Source organism: Pagrus major, chromosome 3 (genome assembly GCF_040436345.1).
Source record: "Pagrus major chromosome 3, Pma_NU_1.0".
Taxonomy (NCBI): Eukaryota; Metazoa; Chordata; class Actinopteri; order Spariformes; family Sparidae; genus Pagrus; species Pagrus major.
In genome coordinates, this window is record NC_133217.1 from 19,322,347 (window position 1) to 19,338,482 (window position 16,136).

Here is a 16,136-nt window from a genome sequence, read left to right on the forward strand (position 1 = left end):
CTGGCTGCTGGCAGCCCATTTACAATTGTCAGGTGTTGGAGCAGCTAATCATAGCTTGAATACAGTTTGTGACAGGTACAAAGTGTTTCTCTTAGCATTCTCCCCGTGAAAAAACTTCAGAATCTGGGCCCTTGCAAGAGACTAAAACGCCTGCTGAAACACAGCATAATAAAATACTATGACCATGACTGTAAGTACTGAACATGCCAAAGATATGTGCCTGAACAGCAACGATTAGCTGTTGCTCCCACTGTTGCCTTTATGTACATCCAGTGCCATCATTAGTTTAATATTTTAATTTGTCCAATACTGCCATACCTGCAAAACTAATGACACTCCCATCATCATCAGCTGGACTTTATGTTTAGTGTTTATGAGCAAATGTTAGCATATGCTAACAAATTTACTTAAGATGGTGAACATGGTAAACATCCATTTCAGCAGTGTGGTGGCTATCAACAGCATGTGGATGTTAGCATTTAGCTAAAAGTACCACTGTGCCTAAGTACAGCCTGACAAAGCCACCAGTATAGCTGCAGACTCTTGTTTATACAGTTGAGTCACACAGTATTTTTTTTATTTTTGAGAGTGATATTACAGTTACTGATCTGGTGAACAAGTTACAAATAAAAGGTCTACAGAATAATGCAAAGGACATTTGAGTGGGATAGAATTAGGTTTTTAAAGTAAGAATTCCCTGAGGAGCCTATTTGTTTTGACCAGTCCATGGAAGTAAACTTGTAACCCATCTAAGCACTTGTATGCTGACATTAAACAGAAGATCCCCAAAAGCTCATCTTATCACAACTGAACAATTTGCCTACACAGACTGTGAAATGTGATTGAAAGCTCCCCTGGAGTCTGAATTAAGATTATTTCATCAAAACTATTAATTCCAAGGTCAAAAATGAACTTTCCTGGTCAAGCTGAGATCAGTTTTTGTCCAGCTGCAGCAGGAACAACCGGACAGAGCTGAACAGACTGTGCTGTGCTAAGCGGTGGAGAGATGCTGCTCATGTCTACAGCAGAATCACTATTAGTCAGACAAACTTATCAGTGACAGGTAAGGAGTGGTTTTACTCTCAAATTATAATAAGGATTGCTCTTTTCACTGCATAATTAATGAGGTAATGTCACAGAGAATACTGAGAGCTGAATAATGCGTTATTTTTTCAGCAACTTCCCTAAAACTGCAGCTGGTTCTGATTCTGTTTCACTTTGGTAGCAGGAAGGCTTCAGGATTCAGTTAAGCATGCAATGATTATCTCTGTCAGTAATTACACTTCAGTCCAGACTAGCAAAATATCTCAACCAATACTCAGATTCTAATATTTTTGATCCATATCTGCCTGTGTCTCTTGCGCCACCCCCTGGCCAAAATGTCATGACTGCACATAAAAAAGCATTAAATCTAAGGCACATTGTTGTTGATAACGTTCAACCCTTTCCAGTGCTGCCACAAGCTATGATATTAAACTTCACACAAGATGGTGGTGCATCACCCCAGCTGACACGTACTGAGGACGTTAATGTACACTAAATGAGGATGGATTGTATTTTATTTTTGGCGATACCCTGGTACCATTTTTAGTTCAGCTCAAAATTGTGCCAGAAACCATCTTACTGTGAAAGACACAATAAAAAGACTCAGGCACAGATCCAGAAGCCCTTAAAAACTCATTTAGCCTCTTAAATAAGTCATAATCTGTATGATCTGTTTCTCTGATCGCTACTGAAATAAAACATATAAGGTTCTTAATATTATGACCATATTAAAAATGCTATATGTGCAGAGAATATAGGATACCAATGAAATTCGCCAACTGCGTGCACATATGAGGAAAAGAGTGACACAAGGTTATTTATATGGTACCATATATTTGAGGCAGGAAGATATTAGGCATGTAGATTTGCTACAACACAGGTCTTCTGTCAGAGGAGTCATCTATCCTTGTGAACGTGGCTAAAGTCGCTATTTTCTCATTTTCATTATCACAACTTATAGTGTGCTAAATGAAAAACGATGTTTCCGCCCGGTTTCGAACCGGGGACCTTTCGCGTGTGAGGCGAACGTGATAACCACTACACTACGGAAACGGATGAAGCAATGGCTGCCCGTCACTCGTCATATTGCACAGCATACAGTGCAATGTACGCTTCAATATAATACATTATAACATCTTTTGCACAAATTGCAAAGTGTAGAGCTAGAAAAGTTATGTTTTTAGTTTGTGATGTCATTGTTTCCAACCGCGATTTGAGCCATAATGCCATATTTTTTTACTTTTTTCATTCATTCTCTATAGTAGTTCTTACCCCTACGGATGTAATATAATTTTGGCCACAAGGAGGATTTCGGTGGCGCTATTTCCCCATTTTTTGGATAAAAGTAAGCAGACCCCGTTGTTACCACAGACAGAGCTGAAGACATCTGGAGGGTAGCAGGGCCATACAGAAGAACTGCTCTATAGTATTTATTACGGCTCTCAAGGAGTAAATGTTGTTACATTAAAGTTGAGTAAGTATATTTATGTCAGTGTTAGCAGACCTGAAGGAGTCTCCAGGAAGACTACGTCACCAATGGATATCAGAGGGTGAACATGTTGTCAGGCTTTGGGGCCAGGGCCAAGCAGCTGCAGGCAGGTGTGGGAGAACAGGACTTCTGATTATGATGCCTTCATCTGAGACAGAATTTAAAAAACTAAAATCAGATGTAACTATTATAAAATGTGATTTCCTCAAAGGTTAACATATTTATATTACTTTGACCCAAAGTAATTTGACCCATACTGGACTTGTTTCAGTTCCTTGAAGACGTTTCACCTCTCATCCAAAAGGCTTCTTCAGTTCTAACTAACTGGAGGGGAGTTTCAGGCTTTTAAACTCTGTGTGGGAGTGTCCTTACAGAGTCGTTAAGGACACGTGTGAGTTTATCACCCACCTACAATGCAGTACTGAGTTCCCTCCCCAGACAGCTTAACAACCATTCACACCTGGACTCATCTAGCCCTAGCAACCCACATGAAGGCCAGTTGGGTCAACGACCCACAAGTGGCCCTAACAACTCTGAAACTCAGAGCTCCCATGTGTCCTTAACGACTCTGTAAGGACACTCCCACACAGAGTGAACCTTCATCAACACGTATTAGCCTGATGTATTATTCCTGAAATAAACCAAAGTGACACTGCTCAAATGCTTTTTTTTCTTTTGTCTGTATTACACTGATACATTATTGTGCTGATCTGTAAGCCCACTGGGGCCTCGTTGTTTGCTTAATGCATTACTTCCATGTTGTTGCATAGATTAACACACCTTCACAAAAAATGCACTCACTCTATGTACGTACACACAATGAGCAAACAAATCAAAATCCCTTTGTTTTATTTAGTTAGACAGTGTATTGTGGATGTCCCAAACTGTTTTAAATGACATATTTTACACACTTGCAACAAAAAACATTTCTCCAACTCGAAGAAACCAAACACACACACACACACACACAAACACACAATCTATCATGTATTGTAAAAAGAAAATCATGGTAACGCAGCACCATCTGCAGGCTTTGATAAGCTGTAAAAAAAAAAAACCCTGAGGATTGCATTTAATGTTGAAATTACTGACTGTATGAAAACCACATGTTTGAAATGACACAGCTTTATAAAGACCAGTACTGTATTCTGTATTTACCCATCATTATCCTAAATATATATGTGATACTCGTATTGAAATTGTGTGACCTGCTGCCATCTGCCAAAAGATACGCAAGTATTTGCCTCCATGCCACCAGACTACAGAGCAGCTTCTCTCCTCAGGCTGAGACTCCTTAAGTCATGCTCAACACCACCATGAAAGATAGTTTGTCTTGTGTAGCATAAATGGACTACAACTTACATTTCATTGTACACCCCTGTGTTGTAGAATGACAAATATATGAACCTTGAATCTTGTAGACTTAACAAATAGACTTGACCTTGCAAGTTCTGTTGTCATGTTCAGGCTAGAGATTGTCCCCTGGGTGAATCTGTGCAGAGCTCTTCCCCTTCATGTCAGCTCCCTCTGTTGATATTAATCATGTGACAGAGCTTAGTTAGAATCATACATGACAAACACATCGGAGCTTCTGTAGCATGGAAATCATGTCATCTAATTTAGTTTATGCAGCGACTGCTTGCAAGTAATACAGTTATTATTGTTGAATACAGCCAGCAGAAAAATGAGCCCTCTTTAAGAATAAGATGCCGATTACTTCCTGATTCAGAATTAGAAAATGAAACCAATCAGTCATTCAACTCCAGACTGATCTGAAACTGGCTGAATCACACAATCAAGGAGCTTCTTTCGATTTTTTTCAATTCCTTTGCAAATAACTCAAAAATAAACTCGAGCAGCTGGGTGCTGTGGGAGCAGGTAATGAGCCTGTCACTTCATCTGCGAGCTCCCTGGATTGTGATTTACAGTGATGATGAGTTTTGTATTCCATGAAATATAAATGTGTTTGCCATATATTGTGCTAATGTTCAATATCTGAAATATTCAATATCCAGATCCTCTGTCTGACAGCTCTTTTAACATTTGCCGGTCACTTGATCTCATTGTAAAACCTTCTCAAAATCATTCCACGCTTCTTGTTTGAGACAATCATCTTGTGCATACATGCATATTACTAAGCATATTATCATCATCTGCACATGCATGGTTCTGCAGTAATGAACTGAATAACTGCTTCTTTGTTCCTCCAATCCATCCACCATTACTGTTCTTCATTTTATCATTTTTTCTCTCATACAAGGCAGTAATTGTTTAATTCCTGTCACCATTAAATTCTTGAGAAATGATATCCAGTATAACGATTGGCAAAAAAATGATTTACAACTATTTTGATAAATGATTAATCCTTTATGGTATCTGTAGTAAGAAATGCCAAACATTTAATGATTCCAGCTTCCTAAAAGTGAGGATGTGCAGCAACCGTCGCCCCAAATGAACATTCAGTTGTTATCTGCTCACCCCCATGCTGAAAGAAAGTCAGGTGAAGTTTTATTGTCCACCAATCATTTCTGGAGCTTCACAGCAAAACAGTGTTGCAGCATTCTCCTTAACAACTGAAGTTGCTGGAAACTTGCCTTGAAATGCTATAAAAAAGACAATATTTACACCCTGGATGAACCTTCCAGGCTTGGCCAGCCACTTCAGACGGGTGTGTGCTAACTCTTTTAGCTCAGCAGCTACAGTGAAGAGTTCAGTTATAAAATGGATGTAAATAGATAACATCTTTCCAGATTAATATGTGATCTCAGGCTTCTGGAGGCTCAGATTACACCAGACAAGCTGTACAGAGCAATTCTGTCTTCTTTCCTTTGGTTGTCTTTTAATGTTTTAAAACAAGTCACCATCTGCTTCAGTTGTTTAGGAGCACGCTGCGATACTGTTTTGCTGTTAAAGCTCCACAAATGTTTTATGGACTATGAAACTGCGAGCAACTTTCAGTCAGCACGGGGGTAAGCAGATAACGACTGAATAGTCATTTTTGGGTGAAATGTTCCTATAATTTAGAGTGATTATCTTTGTAATTTGGACTGTTGGTCAAACAAAAAGCTATATTTATTTTGACAGCATTAACACAGTCTGCACAGGTATCTAAGTTTATTTTATTTGGTGAAGTTTCAGAGTAATCGCTGCCCCTGGTCTCCCTACTTATCAATCTCAAACTACACTTATAAGATGTGAGTTTAAAATGAAACATTCATTATTTATAAGCTGTTTTTAAGGCAACCCAATAAATATTCAGGACACATCCAGCTGTGAGAAGGGTTATTAGACCCTCATGTTTGGTATCAACTCTGCATATGCTGCAATAAATCAGTTACCATCAAGTGATATTGAATCATGTATCCTAGAAACAGGAGAAAATGCTTACAGGTATTAAATATCTCTCTTTTGCAAGGCCAGCTTTATATTCTTGGCACCAGACCTGTGATGTCTGTGACAAGCCCTGCAGGAGCTATTAAGTTGTTTTTATCTAAATCAATTATTCAGCACCTTCAAATGTTCTATGTTAAGAGAAATGCACATTTTAATTTATTACTTGTGTTTAATGCTGCCATAAAAGCCCAGTACTAAACTGGCCAACATAAAGACAGTTAAAATATGCTTATGAGTCAACTGCAACAATAAATCAAAGCCCGAGCGTGCACACACACACACACACACACACACACACACACACACACACACACACACACACACACACACACACACACACACACACACACACACACACACACACACACACACACACACACAGGTCTGTGCACAGCTGCTGTAAAGTCCCAACACTGACAGAAAGCAAACAGGAGATGAACACAAGCAGCACGGTGACAAAAGTACTCAGTTTATTATAATGATCAATCTTCGCCACGTTACAAAGTTATCAAAGGGAGGAATGGAGGGCGGGGCACAGCCTGTAAAACATTACTACATACAAATAAAAAGAAAGGTGGGTGATAAAAAATATAGCTAATCTTAAAGGACGCTCATCAGATGTTTTTCCATTTCTTCTGTGTGACTCAGTCTACAGCAAGCCTTGTCTCTTCAGATCCTCATAGGTCTTCTTGTTGACCACATTTCCACTCGAGTCCTCGTACTCTTCCTGAAAACACACAAGTTAACAAGTTTTGTGTCAATTTTAACTAACAGACATTATTCACCAATCTGTTATCCTGATAGTATCCATTTGGACTCACCTCTGTGTCTGGCTGCCACCGCTCTGATGCCTTCTGGGACTTCAGCTTTGCCCACACTGGAGTTACAAATAAACAAAAAGCACTTAGTGAGACAGACTTCTAAAACTTCTTCAAAATCCAGATGTTCATAACAAGTCCAAGACTCTTACAAGAGACAGCGTCCTCAATCTGTGTGACGTTGGCGAAGTGAGCAGTGTTGGGGATTCCAAGACAGCGCATACCATGAGCATGCCTCCATTCCTACAGAAATACAGCACAAAGTATACTTCAGCTGCACAAGTACACACTTCATGTTATAATTAATGTACTATGTTAATGTATTTTGTTTAGTCTGATAAGCTGACAGTGGAAAATCTGTCAGAAGATTCAATGTAAAGCAATGCCTTTATAATAGAAACTCCTTAAATAAAATCCAAACATACTGCAAAGTGCCTCTGGAAGGCTTTGGGTCCCCTGTAGGTGTAGTTTCCACAGATCTCACAGTTGTAGTTGATGTTCAGCCCGTGGAGTTTATAGAGCCAGTATGGAATTGGCTGGAGGGAAGAAAACAGCAGTCAACAAAAAAACACAATAAAGTTCAGACATGTGCAGAGAATACAAACGGAAGAGTGTAACGCCAGAATGTTAAAGAGCCAACGGATCAGATTTAATGCAAATCAATACGTCCACACAGGAGGATCGAATAGCGTTTTAAATATATCTGGTAGATAGTGCGTCAAAGAGGCCCAGTGATTTAAAGCTGCAGAGACGTTCAAATGTCAGAATGACACCAGCAGATACAGAGCTGTCAGGACTTTCATGGTCCGTGTCCACTGGGGGGCCTTTTGAAGTGAGGGGCCACGCTGCTTCCCAGCAGCACTCTGGGACACTTCCTGCATCTCTTTCTGGCTGCACCTGCTTGGATAGACGTCACTCTTGGCCTGTCTGCTCCTGGATTTCAAACAGACCACCATGGCGTCTCGTCTACAAACTCTCTTATATTACGAAAATAGTTTAACGAAAATATTTTAGGTCAGAAAAAAAACATGTTGTTGCCAAACCTGTCATTTTAACTCAACAACAGTTAGTTTTTGTAGTTTGCAGGAGTTGCGCTGGCCGCCCCTGATTTGCATCATGGTGCCTAGACCTCATCTTTATGCAAATAAGGAGTGTCTCTTGAAACGCAACGCTACCAGAATACATTGCACAGCTGGATACATAGACAATGAATGGAAAGAATGGAAATGACGGATCCTGCGGACACGTACCCTTAGTCTCTAATGGGGTCAGGCTCAAATTTACACTGGATCCTACACTTCCCATGATGCAATTCATTTTGTAATATTTTTAGAACCTTTCTGCATGATGTCTTGCAAGCTCCATGTCCTCAAAACGCAATGCGGCTTTTTTGTTACGCATTTGTCTCTGATGACATCACTCTCATTTGGGTAAGCTAATGGAAGTCAGCAAAAGAAAGATTTTAAGCAGGTGTTAAATCACTCTCGAAATAAAAAAAAAAAACTATACCTGATCATATTTATATTTATGACCTTTTAATGCAAAAATGAATGTTTTTACCCTCTAAACTGATTTGACACTAATTTTCAATTCACAAATAACCATATGAAAAATGAAAATCCAATCCAAACCACATTTGGAGGTGGTTTGAAGTGCAATTCAAATCAGATTTTTGTCTTTTGTGTCACCTGCAGGGCAACACATGACATCAACGTCAAACCCAGAGTGTGCATCAGAATGTCTTGTCTGGACAAAAAAATTGCAATCGGATCACGTATGAATGAACAGTGCCGACACACCATATTTCAGATCTGATGTGGGAAACAAATCTGATTTTTGGGGCGGGGGCAGCCACTAAACCAAAGTCTTGGTACTTTACAACCTGAGAAGGAGACTCCTCATCACTAAAAAGTTTAATATCACGTTGTTATATAAAAAATGTTACTGTTATTGTCCACTTTAAACCAAAGACACGTTGGCTTGTCTCACCTTTCTGTTTCTTCTCCCTGTATGCGACTGCTTTGTTGACTTTCTCTGCCAGCAATATGTTTTATGAAGTCGCACAAAAACACTGTTACACTAAACCCAATATGCCAGATCACCCTATTAGTTTTAAGACTTGGTATTGTGCAGTCCCTACACTCCACAAACAGTCAGTTGATATTGTACATGTCCTCACCTTGCCGTCCCAGCCCAGCGGCAGGTTCTTGGGGTTGTAGATGATCTCATTATCTTCATCTTCGCTCTCACTCTCACTGAGCTGCTCCTCCTCCTCCTCCTCACGCTCTTCTCCGGTCCGGGCCTGCTTCCTCTGGACGTTCTCGTGAGTCAGCTGCCTCTGCTCCTGTTACCGCAACAACATCAGCAGCTGTCATTAAAACCATACATCTCTCACCAGTTAGCTAGGTAACACTTTTCTCAAAATGTTGGCTCCAAGCCTTCATTTCTGACTCCAACAGCAAAGTTAGCCTGATGATATACTGACTCACCCCGAGGATCTCCACATATTCATAGACTTGAGCCTCTAGGAAGGCAATTTCCTTGTTACGCTCCGTGTCTCTGCAGAAGTGATAGATGGAAATTGTTATGAATTATGTAATGAGCCCTATCATAAGACACTGTCAGCATTACACTGAATTTTTAACACCCACTTACTTTTTAGGGCCTTTGGCTTTGGGATTCTTGGCAAACAGTGAAGGGTCCAGTGATTCCAGGGATTTGCCTTTTGTGCTGAAGAGTCTCTGAGCTCTCTCCTCCAGAGTCCTGTCCAGTATACATTAAGTCAGTCAGTTGTCCTACCTTAGTGTGAAACTGTTGTGCACATTCTGACGGTGCAGTTCATACACATTAACAATATTTATTACCATCCCACATCCTTGCCTGCAGTCTAAATGAATGCTGTTTTTTGTTCACACAAGTAAGAAAAATAAATGACAAGTGACAAAAAGATTAGAATTTAAAAAGAAAAATGCTGATTCGTCTCAGCCCTCAACACAGTCCAAGAACAAAACCTGAGCTGTCGAAAAAAAAAACAATACCAGACTGAACAGTGATCACTACTTGGCTTTTGGCTGTTTATGGATTGGAGAAGACAGCTTGGGAGAAGCAATGGTGCCAGGTAAGATCAGGTGTAGGGGTGTCACGAATTTCCACTATCGAAATCGAATGCAGCATCAACAATCCAAAACATGGAGCTTCCAGACAATTATCCTGTGCGCCTGTATGCCGGACTACAAACGAGCAACTGGTACGAAGGTAGTTAAGAGATCAGAGATGCATGTTACACCCAAGAATATGCTGTCAGCTCCTAAATCGCAGATACATAATGCGTCTCATTTCCTCTGGTACACAGCTTCTACAACTACTGAAAATGTTTGGTAAGAACAAAATCCGCCAGGCACCAAATGATGGCATAATTTTCTGCTGGGTGGGTAAATTTCAAACGATTCTCCGCCACACTGACAGTTACTGACAACAAAAAACTCTGCTGAGCGTCTCTGTTGTGCTTTGGTGTCTTTTATCTCCGTACAATTATCTATGCTTCTATCCTCTGTTGTCTGTCTTTGCTGGAATTTAACACACTCAAATGACTTCATGGTGCATTCAGGCGCATGTGTCAAACTCTCTAAATCTACATCGCTTCCTATGGCACAGGATATGTCAGGGACTTCATGGTGAGTTCCAGTGCACCTCATAAAAATGTGTTGACAGTTGTAAGGGCAAGCATAAAAAGCGTAGCCGTCAGTGCGAAAGTCAAATCGAATTGTGGATTTGGAGAATTGTGACGCTCCATTTCAAGTAACATCTTTAGGAAAAACAACCTGCTCTTAAGCCAGCAAACATATTGAATACTTCAGCAACTAAGAGCTAAATAGTGTCAGTGTGTTTTTGTTTGTAAAAACCTCAAATGTAAACTCGTTTCACTTTTGACCAGAACAAGAATGCATTTTATGAATAAGTATAATGAACAAAAAAAAAAACCTTCAGTGTTTTAAAAGAGCTGTGAACTGGGGGGCATCAGAACAGACTGCCTCAAGAGCAGAGACTTCTGAGTGGACAGGGACTACTGCTTGGGAACTACACTGGGACTTACTGTGATAGAAAACGAGGTTAAGCAATTAAGTACCTCAAAAGGTTCCCAGATTCCTGAAAAAATTCTGAAACCTAGCATGAAGTCATGATTTCACATCCACAGTCTCATGTTGTTGTTGTCCCGTCTTCTGGGACTGCAACTACCTCCCCAGTCCGAGAATATGCTTCATACTTCTGACCGTATTCCTGAAGTTTTTCCTGCTACCCCCTCAAACCCCTTCTCGTTTCTAACCCAAGTTCTGTTGGAGTTACTCTATAGTAAACAGCTGACCGACTGTGCTCTACATGGTGCATTCAGGGGCTGCTCATGAATTACAAATGTTGCATCTCATTCCATTGAAATCAAATTTATGGAAGACTTTTTGCTGCACTTAGTTAATATGTAGACTGGTCCTCTGCAGTAAATGAAATAAAGTTAATTTATTTATTTGTTGTTATATACTTAGTTAATTTATGTGAAGCTACTTTATAAAGTTAATCTACCTTCATAGATTAAAAACAAAACAACATATCAAGATCTGAACTGTGGATTTGGAGAATCGTTACACATAGCTCATACAGTTGAGTATCCCTTTTCAACTTCATTACACATTTCCAATAGATAAGATAGTCTGTTATTGTTTCTGCATGCAAACATACTCACCCTCCACATTTCAGTCCCAGTGCCATGAGGGCAGACTTCAATCTGTCCAGACCCAAAGAAGCCAACTCCTGTGGAAAGGAATACGAAAAATACATCAGTAGAAGTATGAATGAGCAGCTTTAGTGTCGATATTAAACTATAGATCATTTAAGCATGAGCACTGAGTGTGTTACCTCCCAGGAGGAGAAAGCAGAGAGGTCCAGATGAGCTCCAGCATGTGTCAAAGCACTGCTTGTCTCTTTCTGCAATAGAAACAAACAGGTTACATGTAATGTACATCTAAAATACCAACTATCGTATTATATAAATAACATAGCAAGAGAACTTACAGGCCAGCCTGGAAATGTCCCCATATCCCATTTTTTCTCAAAGTCTAACAGCACTTTGCCATAGAGATCGTTCTGGTCCAACAGAGGTTTGACCCGGTCTGTGTAGTCCTGCAGGTACTCCAGCAGCATCTCCAAATACCTGCACAAACCACCATCACATCACATGTTGGTCCAATAGCACAGTACATAAACAATCTGCACATTTATAGGTTTTATTTATATATATTAGAGATTCATCGTATTCCCTGGCATAGATGGGCTAATTTTCTTGTCTTAAAAGTGTTGAATAAACACAGATTGGCCAGAACATTAAAACCACTGATGTGACTGAAGTGAAGTGAATAACAACGTTTACCTCGTTACAATGCAAATATTCTGCTTGGGAAACTTGGGTCCTGGCATTTAGGTAGACACCAGTTGACACAAATCACTGATTGGTTATCACTGATTGGTGTGTATCCTACTTTAAGTGTTTAAATTCTATACATATGTTAGCAGAGAGTCCTGATGGGAATAATCCTAATGGTCCTACTTTTTGTATTCAGCATTCTTCCTGTCCTTGGGGATGTCAAACAGCTGGTCGAATGAAGACAGGTAGGTAATGTACTCCAGTTTCTGTAGAGGAAGAGTATAGATCGTGGTTAATAAAATACTCATTCCGTTTGAAGGTTCAGTTTGAATTATGCAGCCTTTAAAAAGGATCATTACCTCAGCTCCCTTCAGGTTGATGTACTTCAGGTAGCAGTCATGGAGGTCGAGGTAGCGGCCGTATCCTTCCTCATCAGTGAACTCCACTAAGTCTGTAGAAGACATACAGATTTCACTCAATTGTCCATTATAGATCTGGGGCCTGTCTCCCAGATTACTAAATTAGTCAGAGAGCACCAGTCTTAACTAATCTACTTTTTAACCGGGGCAGATCCCAATGGAGGTCAGTTAACCTGCTACGGAGCAAACTGGTATTTGAAAGCCTCCTCAGCAGTAAAGTCTATTGAAATCAAAAAGTCACTATTCCTACAAGATCCTGACATGAACATTCTGCTCACAAGTGACAACCACAAATACTACAGAGACGAGTAGTCAACTACTGAATGAACAGGTTTTTGGAGGTGTAGTGCAAAAAGCAGCATGTCATTTTTCCATATAAAATCTTATATCAAAGCAGCTATAATCAATATTTTTGTAATAACAGTGTATCAAATAAAAATGTGACAAAAGTGGAAGGGGTCTCTCGTAGTGATCAACATACAGATATGATCACCTGATTCTACAACTCCTTTCAACTTTTACACATTTATTGACGATATGTAGTGAATATGGTCAAGCAGTTATCAGCTAAAGAGCTTCAGGAGTTGGTGGAAAAAAGACATAATAGTGTGAAAATTGGACATACAGGTGGACTCAAACCTGACTCAAAGTGAATGATACTGTTGCTTCATAACTGCTGTATGTGTTAATGACTTTTGCATCATCACATTCATAATGGTTGACTTTCACAAAGTTTGAAAAAGAGGCACGTTGTTGACAGAATAGTTTTCTATACAAAATGAAAATTCAATTTTATTATACCGCACATGATTTGCACTCAAATGACAATGTTCTATTTGATTATATATTGTCCCGCTAGACTGTCATACAGGTTAAATGTATGATCATTAATAGCAGGTAATTTAGGTATTTGACCACAGTTTTCAGTGATACTGACAACATACCGCAGCTAATGAATTGATCTTAATTCCTTCAAAATATTGAGGCTTAAATTATGGTGTTTAGGTTTGCTGAAGACAGCCATGACAAAGATAGACTGGCTAGGTTAATCTTGCATTGTAAAACAGCCTATTTAGAAGAAATTGTGAATGTTTTAAGTGCATTTGGACTTACTCTGAGCCTCCTCGCTGGGGTTGTCTCTGGCCTTCATCAGCTCCTCAAACTCTGCAGACATGGGAATGGAAATCTACAAAAAAAAAAATAAAAGGTGACAGCATTATTGTTATTATTCTGTTTCATTCTGTTACATATTCTAATTTGACCATTTTCTGTCACTAAGTGACTAAGTGGTTAACTACCTCATTTGGATGCTTTCTGTGAAACTCCTTTATCTGTTTCAGTCTGTTGTAGAACTCTGCAAACTCATTTGGTCCTGAGATGGCAGCGAGTTCATCCCTTCTCATTCTGTCAGAATGAAAAAGGTTACGTTAACACATTAGGTCACGATTCTGGATGCATAATCCACAATAAACATAAAATAAGGTAAAGCGACATTATGTAACCTTTCTACTTAAAATAACAGTTTCAAAATCATTTTGATGGTACAGTGTCTTGTTACTGGGTGAACAGTGTCTCTGTTACAGCCACTCCCTCCATATCACTATGTAGCTGCACTACAAGGTTAGGATCACAGTTAAATACAAGTTTACTTCAAGATACCAGTTTTCAACACATAACACTGTTATGACGTAGTGATTTTTGTAGTTTGTAGTTAGCACCTACATTGCATCTGACAAATTGTTACTGATGTGGGATTTGTATTTACGACAGTGGTGCTGTACTCAAACTATGGGGGGCACCAAATCGCACAAAATGCCTATTTCTACATAATGTTGCTTTAGGTTATTATGAGAAATGTTTTTAACATTAATAATTTAACATTCAACAGGTATTGTGTTTAACAAGTCAAAGCACCATGATCAGGTCAGAGGAGCAGGTTAGGCACATAGACTTACCCATCTTTGTCTTCATAGGAATCTCGGAGATTTGCGCTCACTTCCATATACCTCTGTCAAAAGATAGACAGACTGTCAGCCTTCATTTGTTTTCACATTGAACATTAAACACAGTCGTATACCTTGCTGAACTCAGACCTGCATTCCTGTCTTTGACACGGAGCAAATGTTTCAACAAACAGACTACTGCCCTTCTCCCTCAAACATCTCACAGTACACTGCTGTTTTGTTTAGCTGCAAAGTTTGATTGAAGAGCACTTATGTAGTGTCGGAGTGTTCTGCTGAATGCACTACACGACAGATCTACATGTTTACAATTTAAGCTTTTATATCTGGTTTCCAATTGGCACTGTTGTATATTGGTCATATTTAGGTGGTGTTAAGGAGTTAACTACTTACAGGCTAAAGATGAATAATGTAGCTACATGTCTCTGCAACTAACACTCTGGAGGAGATGGTGCCACTAATAAATTCCCCTCTAAAATCTATGGGTTAATATGCTATTGCATAAGATAATATAACGATGTATATAAATTCACAAGTCTTGAGTTACATACATATAGTTAAATGCAGTTATTACAAGTTTTGCCTCAGAAATGATATCATTGAGCTAACATGTTCATTGTGGCTTGAGGAAAGGTTACCTATGTACCTTAATGAAGAGCTAACTTTAGCCTGCCGGTGCCACTTGTTTAAAACAAATCAAAAGTCATGCTTACGTCCAACATCGCTCTTGTTCGGTGGTCAGAGTTGATCTGTTCCCGTAGCTGTCAGCAAAAGAAACAATATCAATTTTAAAGTTAACTTGCAGATATTTCTGGCGTTGATTAGCAATAATGCTAATGCTAACATAAAGCGAACAGCTTACCGTGGACTTCTTGTGCAACATTTCTTTTGTTTTAGCATCCATTAGCCTCTCTTTCTCTTCGTGATAGCGACGCTGCTGCTCTAAAATAGTCTCCATAGTTAAATAATGTGTCGGACGTTTAGTAAAGACAAGAAAAGACAAGAATTCTGACTGCTTAGCATAAAAATCAAGCCGACCCCGCCGTGCAGGATACGTTTGTTTTCAACGACGCATGTCCGAGTGGCGAACGTCCGTCACTGTACTCGACGTAGAGAAACATCGAGCAGATGAAGGGTTCCGCAGTGGGGACTTGTTCGCTTGTCACTTGCCCGCCACGAACCATGGAACCATGGAACCATAGAACCATAGAACCATAGTGTGTGTAAAATGTTTATAAATTAGTTTACACGAGACCTGTGACAGAGATGGAACTAGGATGATACAATGTGGAGGAAATAGTGGCTTCATTCAGTTATTTATATAAGGTCAATTGAAATCTTTAGGTCTTCTTGAGGTGTTTTAAAGCTACTGTTCATTCCAACTGTTTACATGAATTGAATAATGGAGCAGCTGGTCTCCTTACAGTAGTAGGTCACCAAGCACAGACATCATTAACAAGTCCTTTACTGAATAGGACTCCGTCCATCTGAGTTTTTAAATCCTAAACATGTAGGAAATTGGTTCTATTATCTTGCAGACTTTTCAAACAAGATGGATTGGAAGCCCTCACTGTATTCCTCTCTTTTGCACTTCCTTTG

General features: G+C 39.5%; 1 protein-coding gene and 1 non-coding gene across 2 annotated transcripts; both read right to left on the minus strand.

Moving 5' to 3' along the window:
* Nucleotides 1-2,024: 2,024 nt before the first annotated feature.
* Nucleotides 2,025-2,097, minus strand: trnav-cac (transfer RNA valine (anticodon CAC)). Its single transcript has one exon. It is a non-coding gene; the product is annotated as a tRNA-Val (tRNA).
* A 4,277-nt stretch (nt 2,098-6,374) lies between these two features.
* On the minus strand, nt 6,375-15,599 carry sf3a3 (splicing factor 3a, subunit 3). The gene is made up of 17 exons (XM_073463482.1): nt 15,400-15,599; nt 15,251-15,298; nt 14,532-14,584; nt 13,875-13,980; nt 13,690-13,762; nt 12,517-12,608; nt 12,341-12,423; nt 11,809-11,947; nt 11,653-11,721; nt 11,480-11,547; nt 9,400-9,507; nt 9,234-9,303; nt 8,924-9,088; nt 7,170-7,280; nt 6,897-6,987; nt 6,748-6,803; nt 6,375-6,653 (listed from the first exon to the last, which is right to left on the minus strand). Exons 1-17 carry the CDS (start codon nt 15,493-15,495, stop codon nt 6,576-6,578), a joined length of 1,506 nt encoding a protein of 501 aa, XP_073319583.1. The 5' UTR covers nt 15,496-15,599; the 3' UTR covers nt 6,375-6,575.
* Nucleotides 15,600-16,136: the final 537 nt, after the last annotated feature.